General features: G+C 28.5%; 2 protein-coding genes across 3 annotated transcripts; one reads left to right on the top strand and one right to left on the bottom strand.

Annotated features, from left to right (window-relative positions):
• Positions 1-3,748: 3,748 nt before the first annotated feature.
• On the bottom strand, positions 3,749-7,282 carry LOC103503821 (EIN3-binding F-box protein 1). The gene is made up of 2 exons (XM_017048053.2): positions 7,003-7,282; positions 3,749-6,382 (listed from the first exon to the last, which is right to left on the bottom strand). The coding sequence occupies exons 1-2, from the start codon at positions 7,025-7,027 to the stop codon at positions 4,485-4,487; spliced, it is 1,923 nt and encodes a 640-aa protein (XP_016903542.2). The 5' UTR covers positions 7,028-7,282; the 3' UTR covers positions 3,749-4,484.
• A 12,286-nt stretch (positions 7,283-19,568) lies between these two features.
• Positions 19,569-21,522, top strand: LOC103503822 (ethylene-responsive transcription factor SHINE 2-like). Of its 2 annotated transcripts, none has more exons than XM_008468188.3 (3): positions 19,569-19,900; positions 20,124-20,226; positions 20,708-21,522. In XM_008468188.3, the coding sequence occupies exons 2-3, from the start codon at positions 20,147-20,149 to the stop codon at positions 21,195-21,197; spliced, it is 570 nt and encodes a 189-aa protein (XP_008466410.1). In that variant the 5' UTR covers positions 19,569-19,900; positions 20,124-20,146; the 3' UTR covers positions 21,198-21,522. The 2 variants fall into 2 exon arrangements, with proteins under 2 accessions (XP_008466410.1, XP_008466408.1); XM_008468186.3 differs by having other exon boundaries at positions 19,570-19,934.
• The last annotated feature ends 1,500 nt before the right edge of the window (positions 21,523-23,022 follow it).

The raw sequence follows: 23,022 nt of genomic DNA, 5'->3' as shown, positions 1-23,022 counted from the left end.
TCACTATAATATAGGGGTTGTTATGAAATGGATCTTTTTTAATGTAAAGATTACAAGAAAAGAATTTAAATCAAACATCTTTTTTTTTTTTTTTTTTTTCTTCAGAGAACAATTTTAATGAAAGAAATAGCTAATCTAAAAATTATTTAAAAATTCAAATAAAAACAAAAAGAACTGAAGATGATTTCAAAGATGACTTTTAAAGTACGTAATATGTTGACCCGAAAATTCTTAATACATAACCGACACAAACTTATGCGCATGGCTATGGTTCTTCAATTCAGATAGGGGCAAACAGTATGTTTCCTTCTAGTCAACTTAAAAGGTCAGTTTTTCAAAATTTGTAGCAAAATAGTACCCCTGTGCTCAAATGGCATAGTTTGTCGTAAATTAAAAAAGTTCAAAGAATTCAGTGTTATTGAGAGAGTTTTTGGTTCATCTTCAAGTTTCTTAAGATATTATTGTAAAAATAATTGTAGATGATCTCATCGTACGGTGTGAGATGTAGGATTCTAAGGAATACGATATTGTTGCGTTTGGATGATTGTCATATCATGAGGTGTGAGAAGTCATTGAAAGATGTTATAAGTATGTAGACAAAATGAAAGGGCAAAATGGAAAAGTGGAAAAGCATTTAATATAGTAGAGATAAAATTATTTCTCTTGTAAATTGGTTCAAGTTTGGTTTATTCCCATACAAAGTATGTAATTTCCAATTCAGTTATAATCTTACTCTCTTCGATCACGATCATTTCTTTTTCAAATGAAATGAAAAGCTCAAATATTTAAGTACATGGTGCGGATGATTCTTAAATTCTTATCTCCACCTTCTTATAATACTCATCTATACTTCCATTTCCATTTCCCTTCTGAATCTCCATATCCATCATCGGACCAATTCTCCACAACCCCCTTTCTTCTCCATCACTAATTTTTCGGATCAAATTCAGGCGATGATCGATGAATACAATACAATTTCTTCCATATTCGGTAGAATCATAACTGCGGTTGACGACAAGTCATTGAAGAAAGAAGAAAATGTTCATCTCTGTGGTTAGTGAGTGAGGTTTTGGGTTAAATGTTGTGTGTGTTTACGATCGGTTTTGTGCTTTTTGGTTGAGAGGATTAAACAGGTGATAGATACTATTCAATAGGATGCTCACTTGTGTGGTTGTTTTAGTTGGCTTTATACTATTAAGTATTAAGATCAACCCAATCTTATTATTATATACAAAATTTTAATTTTGCGTTAATCATTCACTTTCAAATTTGTGATCAATATTCGACACAACAATTATAACTAGAGAGTTTATTAAGAGGAGAATAAACACAAAGAAGGTTTGTAGCCTAGTTTAGTGTAAGACCTCTATATCTGGGGGTAGGACACTGATAAGTAATTACAATACAGCACTTGTCTGTAATGATAAATACGATTATAGTAACTCTCGAACAACTTTATCACTCAACCAATCAACTAGGCTTCTCTCAAGATTATAATATTTATATGTAATGCTCGATGGAAACACAAAGTGCAATCCTATTTTCATATAGCAATCATCTACTGAATAAGGAAGGATATCGATAGACTAAGACAGTAAAGGAAATTAAAAACATAAAGGGTATGTTTGGGGTGGGGTTTTAGGGGGAAAAGGATTAGGAAATTAGACCAAACACGTATGATAAATGGGGATTAGGATAAACCCTAATCCCTAAATAACCCTATCTTATCCTCTCTTAGCTACATTACTCTATCCAAATAACATAATCCAAATTGGATTATTATTTTTTAAATTACTACAATCATAACCCTTCCCCCAAACACATATTGTTATAAGATTACTATCATAATCCCTCCCCCAAACACATACTATCATAAGATTACCTTTCATATTCTTTCTCTCAAACACATATTACCATAATACTACCAATAATAACTTTTTCTCCAAACACATGTTATCATAACGCTAGGATTATCATAATTTTAATTGATTATAATTTTATCTTTAAAGGTGTTATATTCGTGTCTAAAATATTGTTTAATTTTTCAAAATGGTTCAAAATTGTTAGATAATATTATGTATTATAGTATTTTTCTATATATTCTGTTATTTAGACGTTTGTAAAAATAGCATAAAACAATTATGATAGTAAAGCCTATATCACTACATTTTCTAAATTGCAAAAGTAGCAAATTTAAAAGTAGATAACCCCTTAATAGTCTTTTGATAACCGTCTAATATATCTAACTAGTTATCATATTTACAATATGCTAAAAAGAACTGTTGTGGACTATTTTTATTTTTTTTTGTTATATGACATAATTTCTCTTAATTTTTTCTATTATCGAGTTTGATATTATTAAAAAAATACAAATTTATTGCCTATAAATGTTAGTACAACAAAACTCAACTTTGTTTGAAGTTAGAAGATCTATAATTTAACAAATGAAAGTAAAAATTGAACCAACTTTTTAGTGATTACCAAAGTACTATTTTAGCCTATTTTTATTCTTTTAAATTTGTAGTTAGTAGTTAGGACTTAGGCTTTATTTTTTAAAAAATGTTGGAAATATGTTTTCAATTAAATATTTCTTGATTTCTTTCTTCTTTTAGATAAAATATCTACTACTTGATTTGCCTTTTTATTGATATTTTCTGCAAATTTCTCTAACAACCATTACAACTATAACAAAGTATTTACATCAACTAAAAATATTGCAATTTTTAGGATATTTCAATTTAGCAATATCCTATTAATTTTTAGGATATTGCTAACAGAATTTATATATATATTTAAGTGTCTGAACAAGCTTATGCTTATGCACACCTCGACTAATCTCAAAGGATAACATGTCCGATCCTACAATATTTGGATATTAATGGTAGAAGTTTATCATTAATAGGATATCTTACATTTTTCGAACGATGATAGGAAAATTTGAACTAAAAAATTGAGTCACACCAAGTAATAAAGGTTGGGCTTAGCAGATTTCTCCATGTGTATAAACCAAAATAAAAAACAATGGACGCCTTCACTTGAACTTTGTTACATTTGCACTTCTTTAAAAATATTATTATACACTTAGTTATTATCGTTAAAATTACTACAATTAAATTGAATACCATTACTCCAAAAAGTTGTATCATTCATCTGAAGATTAAGTTTGAGAAAGACCCTTTTACTTTATGTATTAAAATCTCCAAAAAGAAGTAGATTAAATTAAGAGAAAGGCCCAATTATTGGGTCAAATCCAATGTTGGGTCCTTTGCAATAAAGGAGGTAGATGTTATGTCAATTAATTAATCTTTTCTTTTTTAAAAAAATAATAAATCACAATCTCAATTATTAATAAATAAGAAAATGGGGTTTGTCCCACCTCTATGTTAAGCTTTCAATAATTGAAAATAGGAAAATGTAGATAGACACAAACCCATTATTCAAAGTCCCATTAATGTAAAACCAACTTATAACTTCATATTATGTTTTTGTTGACAAAATCAAACACCTAATCTTTAAAATTAGCAAATCTAATATTTTATTCCCTTTAAAATCGTGTGTTGTTTCTTTGTTTGTTTACTAAGACAATGTTTACTAATCATCATTTAAACCAGTTTTCATAAACTTACATTTCTTTTTACTACCCATGGGTTTAAAACAAACTTACATTTCTTTTTGCTTTTTATTTATTTTCTGCAACTTTAATTATTATGAACACAAAAAGAAGGATGAAAAGATACAACAAAAGGGGGAAAGAGGAAGGGCAGGGTGTGAAAGTTATTATTACATGTAAAATGAGGAGGTTGCATGTACAGTTCTCCAAAGAAGGAAAAAAAAAGAAGCACCTCAAAACACTAGGGCTTGACAATAACATCAAAAACAAAAAAAATCAACCCAAAAGGGTTGTGATGGCCAAAGCCCATGTAAACCACAAGGCACCATAGTTCTTGAACTGTCCAAAGCAACCACAACAGTTACCCATTCACATTTTAAGCCGTACCCACCCCTAATAAACCAAAATCCTACACACCCCAAACCATGACAACATTCAACATTACTATTTTCTAGAACTTGACTCCTATAAAGAAACCAAAGAAGCAAACTGGAAAAAAGCTTGGACCTACAATAACGTGGCATCTTTTGGGGGTGGGGCGAATCCAGGCATCGATGCCCAGCCATGTAGATTCTGGTACTGTTGTTCTTGGGGAAAATTGGCCATCGAAAGAGGTACATCCCTCTACTATGCAACAGATCGCTATGATCTGCAAAAAAATGAGAGGGAGATGGCCATATACCCTAAAAAAAAGTACCATAATGCTGCATGGACTGGGATGATCCTTTGTAAATATATATATATATATATATATATATATATATATATATATATATATACCCCCAGAAGTTTATGAAGTGGCCCCTGCTCGGAACAGCTGGCTGAAGCTATGAACATTCGCGGTCAACTAGCTTTGGTATGGTATGTTATCCGTTTATGAAAGAATGTCACATCTCCAGAGCTGCTCCACAAGCAGATCAACAGTGCTACTGCTGATAGCATTACAATGCTGGATGTTGAGACCCACAAGAGTCTCACCCAATTTTATCAAGTCTGCCAAGCTTTTGTCCGACACAAATGAGCAACCAGAAATCGAAAAGATCTGCAGATTCGGTTGCTTGGCACAAGCTAGAGTTGCAATTCCTGAATCCGTGATCGAGCATTTCGAGACATCGAGATCACTGAGTAACGGGCAGTTGTTTGCGATGGAAGTCATGCTAGCATCAGTGATCTTCTTACAACTGTCGAGATTAAGCATTTTAAGGGTCCAACCATGGTGCTCCATTATGGATGAAATGACCTCGTCGGTCAGGTTGACACAACCATTAAGATTGATCTTCACTAAACCCGACTGACAGTTTTGGAGCCAAGCTAGAAATCCACAATCATCAATTCCAACAAGTCCACTAAAATCAACATTTTGCAACTGGGGGCATAGCTTGCCCAGTAAAGCAAGGTTTCTGTTGCCAAAACCATGGCAGTTGCGAATGGTCAACGACCGCAAGGATCCACTAGAGGCTGGGATAGGCAATTCAGAGTTAATGTCCTTAATTCCCAAGCAGCTTATGAGAGAAAGAGCCTTCAAACTTGCACTGCAGTTCAAAACGACACCAAAGAATCCAAACTGAGTGATCCTGTGGCACTCTTCCAATTGCAAGCATTCTAGCGACCTTGCAGCTTTTGCAAAAGAGACCAGGCCATTATCAGATAAAAACGAACACTTCCTAAGACAGAAATGCTTTAAATTTGGACTACCCTTTCCAACAGATTCAAGGCCCATGTCTGTCACTCCATTGCAGGAGGAAATTGTGAATGACTTCAATTTTTGTAGTCCATGACCATTACCCATGACCCAGAACCCTTTTTCACTAACATTTTTAAGATCGGTAAGGACAAGGTCCGTCACTGCCTTGCCATAGTGCCCAATAACAGCAAGGGACACATCGGAAACATTCAGCGCCTGAAGCTTTACCTTATTCAAGGCACAAGTGTTCAAAGACAACAAACTAGCAATTCCCTGATCTCCAACGAGTGGGCAATCTTTAATCACAATAGACTTCAGCTTGGTGCAGAACTGCCCAATAGCCCGCAGACTTTCATTTCCAATTTGCGCACAAGATTCAATTGTAATATCAGTCAACTTCGGGCAGTTCCTTGCTATTTCAACCACAGCCTTGTCAGATACAGCAGGACATCGACAGAGATCAAGCTTCTCCAACTGGTGAGACGCCTTGGCAATCTCACAAAGACCTCCATCTCTAATAGAAGAAAGATTCCACAAAGAAAGAGCCCTCAGCGATTGACACCCACGAGCAATTGCCTTAAGTCCGAGGTCTGTAACCTTACTGACATGATTATTTCCACGAATCACAAGCTTGCCTAAACCCCCTCGACTTGCAGTTCCAACTGAAATGGCAGCAAGTCTGAGATCTGTCGCCTTCTTGCCTTCCAAACTCCTAGACAGATATCCATCACTCTCAATTTCAATGTCTTCAACCTCCTTTGAAGCCACCACATCCTCAGATTTCAACTCGTGGGAAGATATATTGCTCAAAAGCATTAGCCATCGTTTAGAAACGGTTGCGCAGGCACTCCTTTCTTTGCCACCAGACAACCGTCTGAAAATCTCAAACAGGCACTCATCCGGAAGAATCTCGATAGAAACATTTGCTTTTGATTCAACTTCTTCTCCACCAAACACAAATGGAGCAGTGATGCGAGACCTCTTTCGAGGAGGAAAATAGACATCAACGTGGTGAGGAAGGGACAAGAATAAACTGGAGTCCTTGGGATTTGGGTATATTGACCCTCCAGTGCAAAAATCTTCACTACCTGAAATTTCAACAACAAGAACTACAAGTTAGATACATCATCCAACATCACAAATAAATCCTCAGACCAAAATACCCCTCAACTTCTAGATCAAAAGATCGAAAATTTATCAACAGAGAAAAACAAGAAGCAATCTCTGCAAAACTATATTTGACCCTTTAATATTTACTATTGATGTGCTCTCTTATTCTAAACCTCAAATCTAAATCTGTACGGGAACGACAGATCAACAACACATACACATCACTTAAAAGGTAAACCCATCTTCAAACTACGATATCTCTTTTCAAGAAACTTACATCTGGCATGGACTGTTCAAGACAATAAAATAGCCAATCAATCAACACAATAAAACAATCCTAATAGAAAGAAACCCAAATCCATATTCCCTCACAATTCATACCAAGCCATGATCCGCCACCTGGCGAATCAAGAAACCCCCAAAAACTAAAACCAATAATTCCAAATCTTTTCCTACGATCCAAATAACAATCCAAACACCCATACAAAACACGACGCTTAACCCTACCAGCTACCCAATCTAAGTCAAATCCAAAGAAAGGCAAAACGAACAAAAAAAAAAAGAAAGAAAGAAAATCAGTAAAAACCCATAAACTTACCGGAAAAGGCGAAGAGCTTCGACATGAGTATAGGTGAAAAAACCACGGGAGGTGGTGGAATCTGGACGGAAATGAACCGAAAAACCCTCGAAAGAGAGCAAAAAATAAGGAGGAAATGAAGATGAAGAAGATCAAGAGGAATTCAGAATGAGATTGTGAATGACAATGCATGAGAGAATGGAAGAAGAAGAAGGTGGATGGAAACCCTATGAGATAGGGAAAAAAAGGGGGGGGGGGGGGAAACGGAGGAAGAGAGAGAAGGGAAAAAAAGTGAAGAAAAATTGGGAAGTCGAAGCGGTCTAGAAGAAGGATTTATGGTGAGTTCAAGAAAGGTTTGGGTAGATGCATGTACACTTGATTACAACCCAAATGCAATGTATTTGTTCACAAAGTGGGGTTTCATTGTAATATTCTCCCACCAAATTAATCAATTAAATTTTTCTTTCTTTTTTTTTATTTCATTTATTAATAAAATCCCACAAACCCAATACCAAACCTTTTCTCTTTTTTCTTTTTTTTCTTCTTTTTCTTTTTTTTTTCTTTCTTATTGATTGTCAAATAGTGTTCCATTAAATGCATCAATTTCTGTATTTTTATATATTTGTGTTTTTATTTCTAAAATACCCTATTTTATAATTCTATCACTAAATAAAATACCTTCAACTTCCTTTTACTTTTCTTTCTCCTCTTTTTCTAAATTATTTGATTGATTATCTAAAATAAAATAATGTGATGATTCAAATTTAAAATTTTTGTATGAGGATTTATTCGAATTTTATGTATATGAAAACTCCTATTTTGTTTAATTTATTTTAAGAATGTGCGAATATTTTATACAATATTGAAACCTTTTTGGAATGGTTGTATTTACAAGTAATTTTTTAGTGAATAAAGTGTAATTCTAAAAGTTTTATATTGAAATAAATGAAGTTGTAACTTAAACGTATAAATTAAATTTAGTTTTTTGATATTAACTAAAATAAATAAATATTAGAAAGGATAAAGATCAAGATGAACGTTTTGAAAGTAAAATAACACAACGAACAAAAAGTTAATAATATTTACTACCGCTTAAATTAAATAACTAAGTCACTCCCTAATTTATTAATACTATGTTTGGCTTTATATTTTGTGTCAAATAAATCATTAAATTTTCAAATGTTTCGATCTTTTTTTTTTTCTTTTTTCTTGTTTAAAAGGTTTTTTATTCAATTTTTGTGTAACAAATTTTTTTGGATTTACTTGTGAAAAAATAATATATTAAACATTTTAATTTTTTCTAAAAAAGGATTTGTTTTTAATTTCAAAATTTGAAAATATATTCCAAATATACTTCTGGTCTCTAATTTAATTAAAAAATTCTATTTTGAATCAGTGTTTAAATTGAAATTTATAATAATTTAAAATAAAAAATTTTAATTATCTTTAAAGTATAAAAGAAGTCCTATATCAATCGATATTATATTAAATAAAACTATGAGGCGTTTACAAAAATAGCAAAAAAAATTTACAATAATAAGTCTCTGTGTCACTATATTTTTTAAATTGTAAAAATATAAATTTAAAATAGATAATTTTCTGATAGTCCTTTAATAATCATCTGACATATTTAATTACTTGTCATATTTGTAATATAAAAAAAAAATGTGTTATGAGCGGATTTGTTTTAACAAAAATTTTGTCATAATTTTTCTAAAACTAATTTATGTATTTCTATATATATATATATCTATATATTTATTTATTTATTACAATGCAATTTAAATTGAAGCATGAGTTGGAAATTAAATAAATTTTAACAGCATACTTCCATTAGAGAATACACTTAAAAGTACTAATTACCAATAAAACAATACTTAGGTCTAATCTTAGACTGAATCCTTTATTTTTTGTTTATTTTAATTTTTGGTGACATAATATTTTTATTTTAAAATTGTAAATTTTTTTTGTTTCATTTTAAATTTATTTACTTATTATAAAAACAATTAAATTAAATTAAATATTGTGATTAATAATACATTAAACTCTTATTCAAAAAAATTATAAAAAAAAGGTTATAAAATATTATAATGTATTTTAAAATTTTAATAAATTAGAAGATGGAATAAGCATTAACTAACTTTTATAGTAATAATAATTAATTTATCTTATTGTTCTAATTTAGTTACCATTTCTTCTACAATATTCCTAAATAGGAATTGACCTTTGGAATCAATTTGGGTCCATTCAACTTATGAAGATGAGGATGAAACTATTCAATGAACATACTTTATTGTATGAATGATATATGTTTCTAATGTATTCGTTATTAATTTTACTTCTAAGTATAATAAATTTAAAAATTAAAATACATATATATATATATATATTTTTTTTAAGTCGAACTCAATTATATATATATATATATATATATATATATATATATATATATATATATATATATATATATATATATTAGTTCTTTATAATGTGTCGCATTTAACTCAATTTCTGTTTGTTTTCTATGTCATCTTCCATTCTAAAGTTTTTGGTCGGTTCAATACAACACTTTATATCTCCTTTTAACGTTTATATTCTACTTTTGTTCATTCATTGTATGCTTTGCATAGTACAAACACATTTTTCATCCATGTTTTCGTATATTTACGTGAAGTGGATCGATATTTTTGATATATGTAAATTAATTTGATTAACTAGTTAATTCAAAGTCATTTTTAGTTTTTAGTTTTTTTTTTTTCGATATTTTGTGTTTAGATCTTATTTGTTTTGGGCTTTGTTGGGGATGTCTGGTGGCGTTATGTCACTATAATCTAGTCTTGAAATGCTCTTACATGATTTGTGTAAGAGGTTCTCGCACTATTGTTGTGTCGAACTCATATTACATTGAATTGATGCTTAAGTTAGTACGAGAAGTGGGTAATTCAGGTAAACATAAACACGAGTAAGGTCAAGTATATTGTGATGTCTTTACCCAAAACGTGTCCCTTCTTCCCTTCGCCCAAAATGCCCCATGCTTAAATTTAGCTTTTACTGAAACTTAAATATCATTTAAAGAGCAGGCCAAAACACCTATTCCTAAGAACTTAAAGCTTATAAGAAATTTGTTTCGCAGAACACAACATTTAACAACTTTATTCATTCCTTGACAAACTTATTAGAATTACAAGGTAAAATACTTAAAAAACTAAAGTTTTTAAACTTAAACTCCAATGCCTTGCCCATCTCCTAATGTCTGACACAACGCGGCGTCTCGTGTTCTCTACACGGCCTCCTCACTTCACTTACCTAGGGAAGGGGAAACTTAAAACGTAAGCCTAACCCTTAGTGAGTGACATTATTTTAGGAAAACTTTTAGGAAATACAAATACATGTAAAAGTTCATTTTGTAAGAATAAATTTACAACGCCTCATCCTGCGCTAAAAACATTAAACACTACGTTAGCCTCTCTACTTATTCCTTTCATCAAGACATTAAACCATCCTCACACAGGGACTACTGTGAAGACTCATTTCATCAACAACATCCCTAGAGATTTAGATGTTCAATTCCAGTTGCTTAGGCAGACAGGTCGAATGTAGACTGGTTTTCTCGCATATAAACAATTCATTCAAGCAACATAAAATGAAATACCTTAACTTGAAAACATTTCAACTTGGAAAGATACTTTCAAAAATTGTCATGCTTCTCTTATAAAACATAAACAAGTTTGTACATGCATTATACATATCATAACATGACTTGAAAGAAAAGCTTTAGAAATCTTGGTTCTTTTCGACTTTTCTTCATAATGGTTAGTCACAAAAACTATATGTTTTCTCCTAACCCGTTTCTTAACACCATTTGTGCTTCTCCTCGATGTTTTTTTAGCAGAGCTTCAACACTTGTAACTCCATAATAACTTCCTTTGAACTCTCAAGGCCTGTTTATACTAATCATAGATTGAATTAGTCATCATTAAACTCATCTTAATTAGCATCTCAGCTTAACTTTAACTCACCACATATAAACAGATGTTAACATTCTCTCGATGGAAAATACATTTTAAACCTTGATTGCAAGTTATATATTCTTCAAGTTCTTTTAGTACAACAAATAGAGTACACGTTTAATATCATTTAACTTTTACGTATTTTCAGTAACACGTTAAAGAGATATTTAATTGGTGGTTTTTTTCTTTTTAATCTTTTGAGCTACATACAGATCAATCAATGTGTCTCATAGATTCTTTAACTTTTTTATATAAAAAAAAATTCTAACAAATTTATAAACTTTCAATTTTGTATTTAATATATTCATGTTATATTCAACCTATCTTTCGTACCAAAAGAAAACTATCGAGACATAAAATCGAACTTTCACTATCACAATAGTCTCTAGTAACCTCATAAATTCTAAGAAAAAAATATCAAACATATACTATTAAAAGTTGAAAATTTTATTAACTTATAAATTAATCTGCAATTAGTAAAACAAAACTTAATTAGTTGGAAAAGTTTAATTAAAGATGAGATGGAAATCACATGAAATCTGTTGTTAAAAGAAAAGATTATAACACACACACACACACACATATATATATATTAATTATTCCATGCATGAAGGCATGGGAAAATCTTGCAAGTTGATTATGAATTAAACCTTTACAGCTAATGAAGCTTAGAAGCCAGCACAGTACTTCTTCAATATTATTATTATTATTATTATTGTATATATTTGATCTTCCAAATCAATTTAAATCCATTATTCCAAATCTACAAAAAAAAAAAAAAAAAGGATTATAAAATTAATTTTTCTTTTCATTGTATTTTTGTATTGTTTATTAATTGATAATCAAATCCAAACAGGTCCCAAGTTGAGATTACTGTATTTGAAGGTTTTGAAAGATTTAAAATAACAAGAAGCACTTGTGTGTGCATGTGTGTGTGGGATCCAAGCAACCCACAGCCTCAATTTGTTGGAATTTTCACTGTGTGCTTTGTTCTTCCATCCCCAAAAATCTTTCAACAAATTTAAAAGTGCTTTTGTCTTCTTTCATTCATTGTGTTTCCATTCCTTTTTCTTGGATGGTGGTAAATAATAATAATAATAATAATAATCAAATATCACGTTGGTTTATGTACTCTTTAAAATCAATCTCGACAACATAACAAAAACTCATTCCATAAAGTTGATAAATAATCTATTTATTCAAACTTAGTTGAGAGTTAATTAATTAATCACCCGATTGATTAAAGTACACGCTACATGACAATGTGAACAACTTAATTAAGTGACTAAAATTAACTAGCATTATTCATAAGTATCGGTTAATGTAGAAAATTATGATAAAATAGTATTTAAATTAGTAAATAAACAATTTTATGATTTTTAAACAAATTAAGAATAACAATATTATTGATATTTTATCAATTGCTTTTACGTTTTTGTAGATATTTTCCTACAATATAATGAACGTTCTTTTTGTCTTTTTTTATGTTGATACTCTATGAAAATATAGAAATATTAATATAAATATCGAGATAATGTGACCATCGAAATATGATTTATACATTTAAAGTATTTATGTCCCTTTTCATAATTTGATCCGTAATAAATATTGTTGGCAAGTTGAGGTGGAAATTTAAACGTAAAGCTTGTCGATTAGAATGAAATAAAATGTATGAGTTGTTTTATTCCATTTTTATACCATATAGGGCGATGTGCTCACCAAGTTGGCAATGGTACATTGTACGTAACTATGAAAGAAATATCAAATACTCAACTTGACGTATTTTTCAATCCTTTTATGTTTTTCTTTTCCCTTTTTTGCTTTTCTTATTTATTATTTTTTCTTTATTTATATTTTTATAAGAAAAAATCTTTTTTTTTTTTACATTCATTCGTCAAAATTCAATTTTTTCATTCGATCGGTTTGGAAAATGTTTAAACCGATCCTAATTATGAAGAACTTACAAATCAACCATCGATCGGTCAATTTAAGTATTTGAAATTTTTAAAAAGTGTTGTTTAGTCTGATTTTTTTTAAATCGATGTCGATCATGTATTTGATTTTCTTAAAAAAAAAATGATTAACTATTTTCTTTTATAAAGTAATGATTTAGGTATATATATATATATCCATTAAACCCACTCAATAAAGAACATGTCAAGTTAAAAGCTACCATCTTTCTCCACTAACCTTTGTTTCTTCTCATTATTAGAGATATTTTCCCCATACCATATGGTATATATTTATGCTTCAAATTAAATCTCCATTTTTGCTACCTATTTTTTTTCTTCTAAAATATCATTTTCAACCAAATAATTTTAGTTTATTAAATGTAAAATAAAAAATTTGAAAGTTCAATTCCATACTTATAAAACTGTTAGCTATTCTTTTTCTAAAAGATCTTTTAAATACGACTTTAATGGAGAAAAAAATGAACTCAAGACCTCGTAATGTTAGTTAGGCTAAAATTCATGTTGGCTTATCTTAACTATTATTAAACCTATATTTTAATTAAAACGATTATTAAGACATTAAGTTTAAAATGATTATAGATTAGTCTTGTATTTTATTATATATTTTTACACTAAATATTTAAAAATAGAATATATTTTAATTTAGTTATACGTGAATATTTTGGTTCAAATTTTAAACCATATTTTAAATTTAAATAATAAAATTGGATAAAGTCGAACCTTCAAATTTACAAAATTGTATAAATTGTAACATTTGTATAAGACCAATAGTTCAATTTTAGCATACGTGGGTCTAATTAATTTATATTATTATTATAAGTTTGATGAACAAATTTAAACATTTGTACAATTTTAAAGGTCTAATTTTTACAATAAAAAATTGGATAGATAATTAGACTAACAACATATTTCAAAATTGATTTTTGCAAACTCGTCGAAGCATAATCATTTATATTTAGATACGACTACAATAACAATTCACTAGACATATATAATCGTTTTCAAACATAGAAAAACAAATAAAAAAAAATATTTACAAATATAAAAGAAGAAAAAAATCACAAATTTTTTAGTTACATTTTTAAAGTAATTTATGGGATTGGGTATTGTTTTATTATTAAGAAATAGAAGAAAGAAAGAAGAAGAAGAAGAATGGTTAAATTAAAATGTAGCCCTAGTTTTTCGTTAATTGTGATTTGACCCCAAACGCGGGATTCAGATTCATTCATCTGCCCCTCCCCCCCGGTTTTTCAAAAACACCGAATCAAAGAAACGGCCCCCCGTTCGTTCGTTCGTTCTTCGGTTTTTCCTCCCAACGGCTTGGAAATTTCTTGTTTGCATTTTATAATATATAATATACATAAACTTTTTTAATTAATAAATATAACTAAAGGAAATTATATACGATACATCCGATAATTCTGAGTATCCGATGTAAGTATATAATTTTGTTGTTTTCACATATCAATATATTTATAAATATAATAAAATATCATCTATTACTGATAGATTAGAATACTATTATCTAAAACTCAAGAAAATGTTTGGAGCAAATCGTGAGTTATTATAATTTGATTAAAATAGTTTGTGTTTAAAATATAGATTATTTTAGTTTAGGTTATAAATAGTATGAGTTTGGTGTATAGACTGTTTTAATTTGATAAGTAAATAGTAAACACAACTAATAAAATAACGATGAATATCACGTAATAAAAATTATAGCAAATTGAAAGTTTTAAAATAGTGTTGAACGTAGCTAATTGGAGATTTTTTTAATTACTATTTACAGTAGCAATAGGTGGTTATTATAATCCTAAATAATATTTGTCACAAATAGCTCCCAAGTGTTTATTACCGATAGACTGTAACTAGAGATAGGTATATGATTGATCGAAAAATTGAAATCGTCTGGTTTTCGTGTGTGTATTGAAAATTCTAAACCGAAAATTTTCAAAAATATTTTTAAGAAGTTAAACTAACTGATCGATTTTTATTGCTTGATGATCAGAATCGATTTGACATATTTACTAAACCAACTGTAATTGGTGTAAAAGTATATAAATAACCAAATTGTGATAGGAAGCTTCTAATTACCATTATCATTATATATATATATATATATATATATATATATATATATATATATAATTGGTTTGGTCATGAATTTACTTTAATACCCTTTAACCACTACATCCATATATGTTAACAACAACTAGTTAGGTTTGAAATTCATAATTTGGCAACCAAAGGCATTGATTGGAGGTTTGAAATATAATTAAGAAAAAAATAAAATAGTAATTTCTAGATTTTTTTCATGATAATAAAATTCCAGCCTTTAATTAAATATCATCTTATGTTTATTTTACTTATAATTCTAATACTTTTTTTTTTTATGCCCATTTCAACTTTTAAAAATTAAAAATTAAAAAAAAAAAAAAAAAAAAAAAAACTTGATGTGTTTCCCAAACTTTATTTAAATACTTATCATATCCTTTTAATCTAAGTTTTCTCCAACTTGAAAATTAATTTGTTTCGTAACCTACTTATTGCAGATCTCACCAAATGAATAAATAAATACATAAAAAGATTGCATAATAATTTGAATGTTAAGAGGAAAACTTCAAACTTTATTGTAAATATATCTCAATTGATATTTATATCTGTACTATTAATCTCGTTTCAAAAGATTTGATTATCTCTCACGCATTGTAAATAAAAATAATAAATAAACAAACAATAGAATTTACGAATAAAAACAATGATAAATTGCAAAAGTCACTTCGAAGTATACCTAAAATATAATAGTAGTTGTAGTTACACCTTTAAAATCGTCAATGGTAAAAATTGGACCCTCAAACACATAATTATAATGGATATTGAATCTATTATTATAAAATTTAACCTTTAATTTATACAAAATATCATAATTTATACAATTATATAAGTTTGAAAGTCTAATTTGACCAAATTTAAACACTCACTTACATGAACTTCGATGACTCAATTTTTAAAATTAGAAATTTAAGGATATGATAGCAACTACCACACTACTTTTAAAGATAAATAGTTTAATCTTTTTCTATTTATAATTATTAACCTTTATAATAATTAAATTAAAAAAAAAAAGTAGGTTTTGACTCTAACCTTTTTTTTTTTTAATTCTCGAATGTTTACTTTTTAAATTCATGATTTACTAAATACAAAATAAAAAATTTATTGTTCAAACATAAATCATTATATCTATTAAATCAATTAACCTTTTAAAAAATTTCAAAATTTTCACAAATTCATTAATTCATTAGTCATAAAATAAAAAAAAATTAAAAACATTACGCTACGTCACAAACTCAAAGTTTAATAAATTAAAATTAATTTTAACGTATTTTTAAAAGTAATAAAATATTAAAATTATTTATAAAATATAACAGAAATTCATCGAACTCTTTTTAGACTAATCAAGTTTTTTTTTTAATTATCTATATAAATTCTTCATAAATATACCTAATTTGAATAAAAAATACGGAAATATTTTTTTAAAAAAAAGAATTATTATCTTATCAAACCGAGCTCATCTAAAAAATAATTAACATGTCATTTCGTGAATTTCAACCATCGATCTATCTAACCTTTTTAGATTCCGCCTCCCACGTTTTGTTTCTTTTTTTTCTTTATCATTATAACTATTATTATTCAATAGACATATTTTCCCACGTTTTGATTTTTTTTTTTGTTATTTTCTATTTTTTTTAAAGCACGTGCATTTAAACTATCTCCCACGTTTTTTATTGTACCATCCACTAAGTAAAGTATATGATTCTAATTAAAAATTCATATCATATCATATTCATAATTTCTTTATTTCATTTACTTTATAAATTTTATATATTCATCTTATCTTTTTTTAAAAAAAAAAATCATACCCATAATTTGTTATTAAATTCTTTATCCATGTCAATTGAGTCAAGTTCAAGTAAGTCAACCCTATAAAGAGTTCAATGAATAAAACATCGATTACTGTTTCAAAAGTTGATGTTTTATTAGTCAATTGATCAGTTAAAATGTATGTAATTATTACATCTTAATTATATGTGAGATATATAAGGATGGAGCTTAGGTTTATTTTGCAAGCGATTACTACATCACGACAAATATTTAAACGTTACCAAGTCATTTTTCTTTTCGTAATAATGATTTAGGATAATATTGATTAAAATATTATCTTAATCTCTGTATTTTTCACTATATGCTACGATTTTAGTGTATATTATATCATTCAACTAATTTCGATAAAATTTAATCTTTCGAGAGATTAAATTGAATATTCGTCGAAACAATATAAGTAAAATGAAATAGACTTCAAGCTATAATTAGGATCAAAATAATATTTTACTTAATTTTTTCTAAAAAAACATATATTTAAAAATATTAACTATCGTCGGTTTGAAAATCTATAATTTAATCGACTAAGTTATGGTTCGATATCTTACGTTGTAACGAATAATGAATTAAAATAAATAAATAGTTAAAGCAGTAGCCACCCCAAAATTTTCATATTTCTTCTAACCTTATGATATCCCATCGTGAATAGTCATAATATTAAATTCTTATCTATATGTTCAATTTTTTTTCAAATCAAATGGTCTCTTTAGAGTTTGGCTTAAAATTTATTCATTTAACCAAAATGTGATGAATAGATCAACAGAAGGGTTGGTATCAAACTATATTACTGAAGTTGTTTCGATTAAAATCCCGAACTAACTTTTGTAAGTATATTAATTTACTTCCTTTTGTAAAATTCATAATCTAATCAATTTAGACCCTTTAGTACGAGCGTACCATTGAAAATATTCCTTGCATTAACTCTCGAGTATGTGTAGACTTTTTCAAATGTTAGTTTTTAAAAAATGAACTATTAGAGTAAATACATAGACAATTTTTGGTGAAATTATGACTAAAAGACTAAACTGATATATTATGCAAGTTTTTAGGATTTGATCGATACAATTGTGAGTTTCAAACGAGGTTTTGGATCAATGTCATAAATGATGTAAAATTAATACACTTACAAAAATTTAATGTTTAAATTGAAATATTTTTAAATTTTGGTCTATCTAAAAAAATATAGCAAAATATCACATTCTATCTTATTCTATCGCTGTCTATTACAAATAGATTATGATATTTTGCAATATATTTGTAAATGTCTTTCGAAATTATTTTCATCATTTAAAATAAAATTTTTTAAAGCTTATTATATAAACTAGTATTTTTTTTCTTAAAATAATAAATATCAAGATAAGATATATATTAAAAAAAAGAAGAAGAAGAAAAAACCCCTAATCGAGTGGGTCCCATGTAATTTTTTGAAATAATGACAAATATAGTGATTAGATTTAAAATATTAGCATATACAGTAACATTGAAAAAAAAACTACAAGTATAGCAAAATCTATCAAAGTCTATGACTGATATATCATGTTAATAGTTTAAACCTTAAATCTAATAGACCATAAGAATTTATCAACAACATTAATCTATACATTTTATTATATTTATAAACTTTAAAAAATGTTATTATATATTTACTTATTACTCATAAAATTGCTACAAATCCTCCCACATATTTTGTTTATATATTTTCATCCTCTAGTTACTATTAGAGATAGGTAAATGGGAGTTGAATGTGTGGGCTAATATGAGTCTGGTTAACAATGGGCCTTGTTGGGCTGGACCAAAAGATTATGATTCTTTATAAAAAGCCCACTTTCTATACATTTGTTTGTGAATCTTAGAAACTCAATTCCAACTAAAGTGGACATCAATGACAAAACCAATGACTTGATTTTTAACATTTTTCTTTCAATTTTTCACTTTTATACTTCAAATTTTGTTTTGAATGATTCTTTTTTTTTTTCTTCTTTCAAACTAAAATTGGTCCTAAATCCCACCGTATTTCTTTTGCATTACGTCATTTAAGATTTTGAGGTATAAATCTTTATACCTTCATTTGAAAGTCGATGAACATAATTCAACCGACATAAACGTGTAACATCATTTTATCCTGGACATGTCTCCAACCCCATATAGTGGTCTAAAAATAAAATAATCCAATCTAGGTTCTACCTTGGCCAACCAAAAGTCCATCAATGATACGACGGTTTACTTTCAAATTTTGTTATATAATTTTATCAATTTTTATCATAAACTTTCAATCTCATCAAACTAAATCCGTAGGTATGTCAATGTAAAAATGTTTGACAAAGTCAACCATTTAACAATATTGGATTTTGTACAAATTATAAGTTTAATCAACGAACAATACAGATGAGAATGTTCTTTTAAATAAACTTTCAAACGAAAACATTAATAAATACCAAAATATGAAAAACACTAATAGATAGACTGCTATCATATATCATTAATAAATACCGATAGACAATGGAATATTATTATACTTATAAATATTTTTTTTATCAAGAATTTTTATTTAAAATAAAAAAAAATAAACCGAAAATAGTATTTGAAAAGAAAAGAAATAATATTTAGAATAAGAGGAAAATGAATAATGAAATTTTGTTTGATAATGAGTAATTAGCGAAACAGGATGTTATTCAATTCAAACACTCCATCTTCCTCACTACAATCATAAATGGCGATTTATGATCTAAACCTCCAAATTTCTTCTTCCCTTTTTCCCCATTCACACAAACCTCTCTTTTCTATTATTTAATCAGATTTTTTACTTTTTGGGTAGCACCCAAATTTGAAGTTCCTTTCCATTTCAATCCGCCATTACTTACACTGAGAAGAAGAAGAAGAAGAAGAAGAAATTAAATACTTGCAGAATGGAGAGAGAAATTGTAATTTGGAGAACTGTCATTTAATTTTGGTTGTTAAGAAGCTGTGTCTTTGTGTTGATCTTTCATGGTTGAGCAGGTGAAAGTTTTTAATGGCCAACCCCATTAAAAAAGTACTCTTCTTCTTCTTCTTCTTCTTCTACTAATACTCCTCCTCCTTATTCTTCTTACTCTTCAGTGACTTTCCAATTTCCCACCGACAATTCTATATAAATGGTTGAAATTATTACTCTTTGTACGTTTTTCCTACTCTCTCACCTGTTTTTTTTCCTCTATTTCTCTCTCTCTCTCTCTTGTTGAAGGTTCTGAATCTCTCTCTAGAGTTATGGTTTATTCAAGGAAGTTCAGAGGAGTCAGGCAGCGGCAGTGGGGCTCTTGGGTGTCAGAAATTCGCCATCCATTGCTGTAAAATTCCCTCTTTTATTATCTTCTTTGTTCTTCTGCTATAAATATAAGTGCCATTGGTTGCAAATTGGTTTGTTACTCTCATTTTCTGTCTCCTGCCCATAACGTGTTTGTTGATTTGCCTGAAAGAAACTTGGCGACTGTGGCGGCGGATATTTTTGCAGATTTGTACGACCCAATTGTTGTATGTATGTGGGTTGTTTGGCTTGTGTTTGTTGGTTCAAATATGCTCTGAAACCCCATATTTTGCCTGAAAGGAGTTGTAGATTTGTGAACTGAATTATTTGTTGTTTATTTCTCTGCTGTAAACGTATGCTTGCTTGTTTTTGTTTGTTTAAATGAAGTTATGAAAAATTGAATTTTCCCATTTTCTTTCTTATGTCTTCAACGACGCTTGATGGCCATTGGACATCTTATTTCTGCTCTACATTGCACATTGAACCCGTATTCTTATATTTTTCATGTGATTATTTCTTTGTAGGAAGAGAAGAGTGTGGCTAGGGACATTCGACTCAGCCGAGGATGCAGCACGAGCGTACGATCAAGCAGCCATTTTAATGAATGGCCAAAACGCCAAGACCAATTTCCCTGCATCAAAAGACCAATCTGAAGAAGCCAGCCATGGCCATGGTTCTTCTCCAATGTCTCCAAAAGCACTTTCGGAGCTACTCAGCACAAAGCTCAGAAAGTGCTGCAAGAACCCATCTCCTTCCTTGACATGCCTACGGCTCGACAGTGACACCGCTCACATCGGTGTATGGCAGAAGCGTGCAGGCACTCGAGCCACTTCCAATTGGGTCATGAGGATTGAGCTAGGGAAGAAAGAGGTACCTTCGTCTGAATCCACAAGCTGCCAAGAAGCCGATGGCGATGACCACCAAAATGAAATTGATGAAGAAGATAGAATTGCAATGCAAATGATTGAAGAGTTACTCAATTGGAACTGCCCTCTTCCTTCAACTTCCAGCTAAGTACAAGATCTCAACACAAAACTCTACTCCAAAAATTTAAAAATAAAAAAATAACACCCATTAGATTAAAACAAAGAGGCTTAATTAATCTGTGTTTGACTGTCTATCTGCGTGTGTATATACATATATATATATATAAATATATACATATATGTCTTTATTCCTATTTTCTGTTACCCTCAACTTATATAAAGCTGTTTATGGGACTTGGGAAGCTCAAATCTGTATAGAGGCGGAGCTTTTGCATACAGATAAGATTGCTGTTTTATGTCATCTTCTGTAATTTATATATATATATATATATTTGAAAAAATTATATATATTTATATATTATGTGGGATTTTTTTACCAACTTTTTTCTGATTTCTTTTAATACAAAATGGTATTTTTTTTTTTTTTTTTATCATTGATATTATTATTTTTTATTCCAATCAAGTCAATGTCGCCTAAGGACGAGGATAATCGTTCTTTTATCTATAGCTCGTATTTTATAAGTTATTTTTGGTAGATACATATATAATATACACACACCGTGTACATGATGGAGTTTAAACTACAAACTTCTTAATCGTTAATACGTTTATACGTAAGTTGATTTGACAAATACATTCACTTATGTGAAACTATAAAAATGATTTTTTTTCTTTTTTTGGAATAAAATGCAACCTAATTTGGTGAACATTCACAATCATATTATTTCAAGCATAATTGAAGTTTATAAGCTTACTCCAAAAATAGATACAATGAGAACGACTTTATGGTTCTAATGAGTATAAACGTTGATCCCACAAAAAGAGTCTTAATTGACTCAAATATCCTAAACAAAGATTGTCTTTATGATGAGCTAACTTTGATAACGATCGAGTCGAAGAATTGTATTGCAACGCCAATAATTTAGACCACGTTTAGTAAAAATTTGATTTTTGAAAATTTTTAAACATATATATACTGCCCCCATCTCTAAACTTCTTTATTTGCTATCAATCTTTTTTACCCATCATTTAAAATGTCAAACTCAAATTTGAAAACTAAAAAGAAAAAGCTTTTAAATTCTTTTTTAATATGACTAAAAATTCATTTAATTTTATCCAACAGTGTTGAATTGAACATTTTTATATTTATTATTTTAATTAATAATATATAATATTATTATGTAGGCAAATAATTGGAAAATGGAAACCTTTGCAATTTAGTTGGGAATTTTTTTTAAATGATTTGTCTCTTATAATTTATGCTTGTCACATGACATGCAATCAATTCTTGCCAAAGCTATTGGCTAAATATCAATTTCAACTGTTTTTTTTTTCAGAAAATAAATAACAACATTTATAATAACACGTTTTTCTTATAAATATAATAATTAGATTCAAAATATTATCGAATATAATAAAATTTTAAAAAATTATAAATATAACCAATTATAAAATTATAAAAGTTTATTATGTTTAAAATTTATTACATTTATAACTTTTTAAACATGCTGTTATATAATTTAATTACTTTTTTTAAATTTCTACCAACTATTATTACCAAAAAGAAAAAATCGTAAAAATATTTGATAAAATATGATTTTAACTTTAAATTTATGTCCAACATATCAATTTAGATTATTAATTAATTTCAATAAAATAAAGTTGAACCCATGCACCCAATTATTAACCATGGAATAATATAACTAAACTTTATAAATTCAATTAAAAATTGAGCTCTACCCCCACTTTTATCTAAGATTTATCAATCTTATATCCTATATATCTTCGGGGGCAGATTTATTAAAGGATTAGCGAGGGCACGTGTCCCTTTGTATTTTAATACTAATTTTAAA

Source organism: Cucumis melo, chromosome 4 (genome assembly GCF_025177605.1).
Source record: "Cucumis melo cultivar AY chromosome 4, USDA_Cmelo_AY_1.0, whole genome shotgun sequence".
NCBI lineage: Eukaryota > Viridiplantae > Streptophyta > Magnoliopsida > Cucurbitales > Cucurbitaceae > Cucumis > Cucumis melo.
The sequence above is the reverse complement of the archived record's forward strand: the minus strand, read 5'-3'. Positions and strand labels throughout refer to the sequence as shown.

Coding starts and splice junctions, on each gene's coding strand:
- LOC103503821 (XM_017048053.2), bottom strand. CDS start 7,027: ATGTCGAAGCTCTTCGCCTTTTCCG. Junction 6,383..7,002: donor GAAGCTCTTCGCCTTTTCCG/GTAAGTTTATGG, acceptor TTGAAATTTCAG/GTAGTGAAGATTTTTGCACT.
- LOC103503822 (XM_008468188.3), top strand. CDS start 20,147: ATGGTTTATTCAAGGAAGTTCAGAGGAGTCAGGCAGCGGCAGTGGGGC. Junction 20,227..20,707: donor GAAATTCGCCATCCATTGCT/GTAAAATTCCCT, acceptor ATTTCTTTGTAG/GAAGAGAAGAGTGTGGCTAG.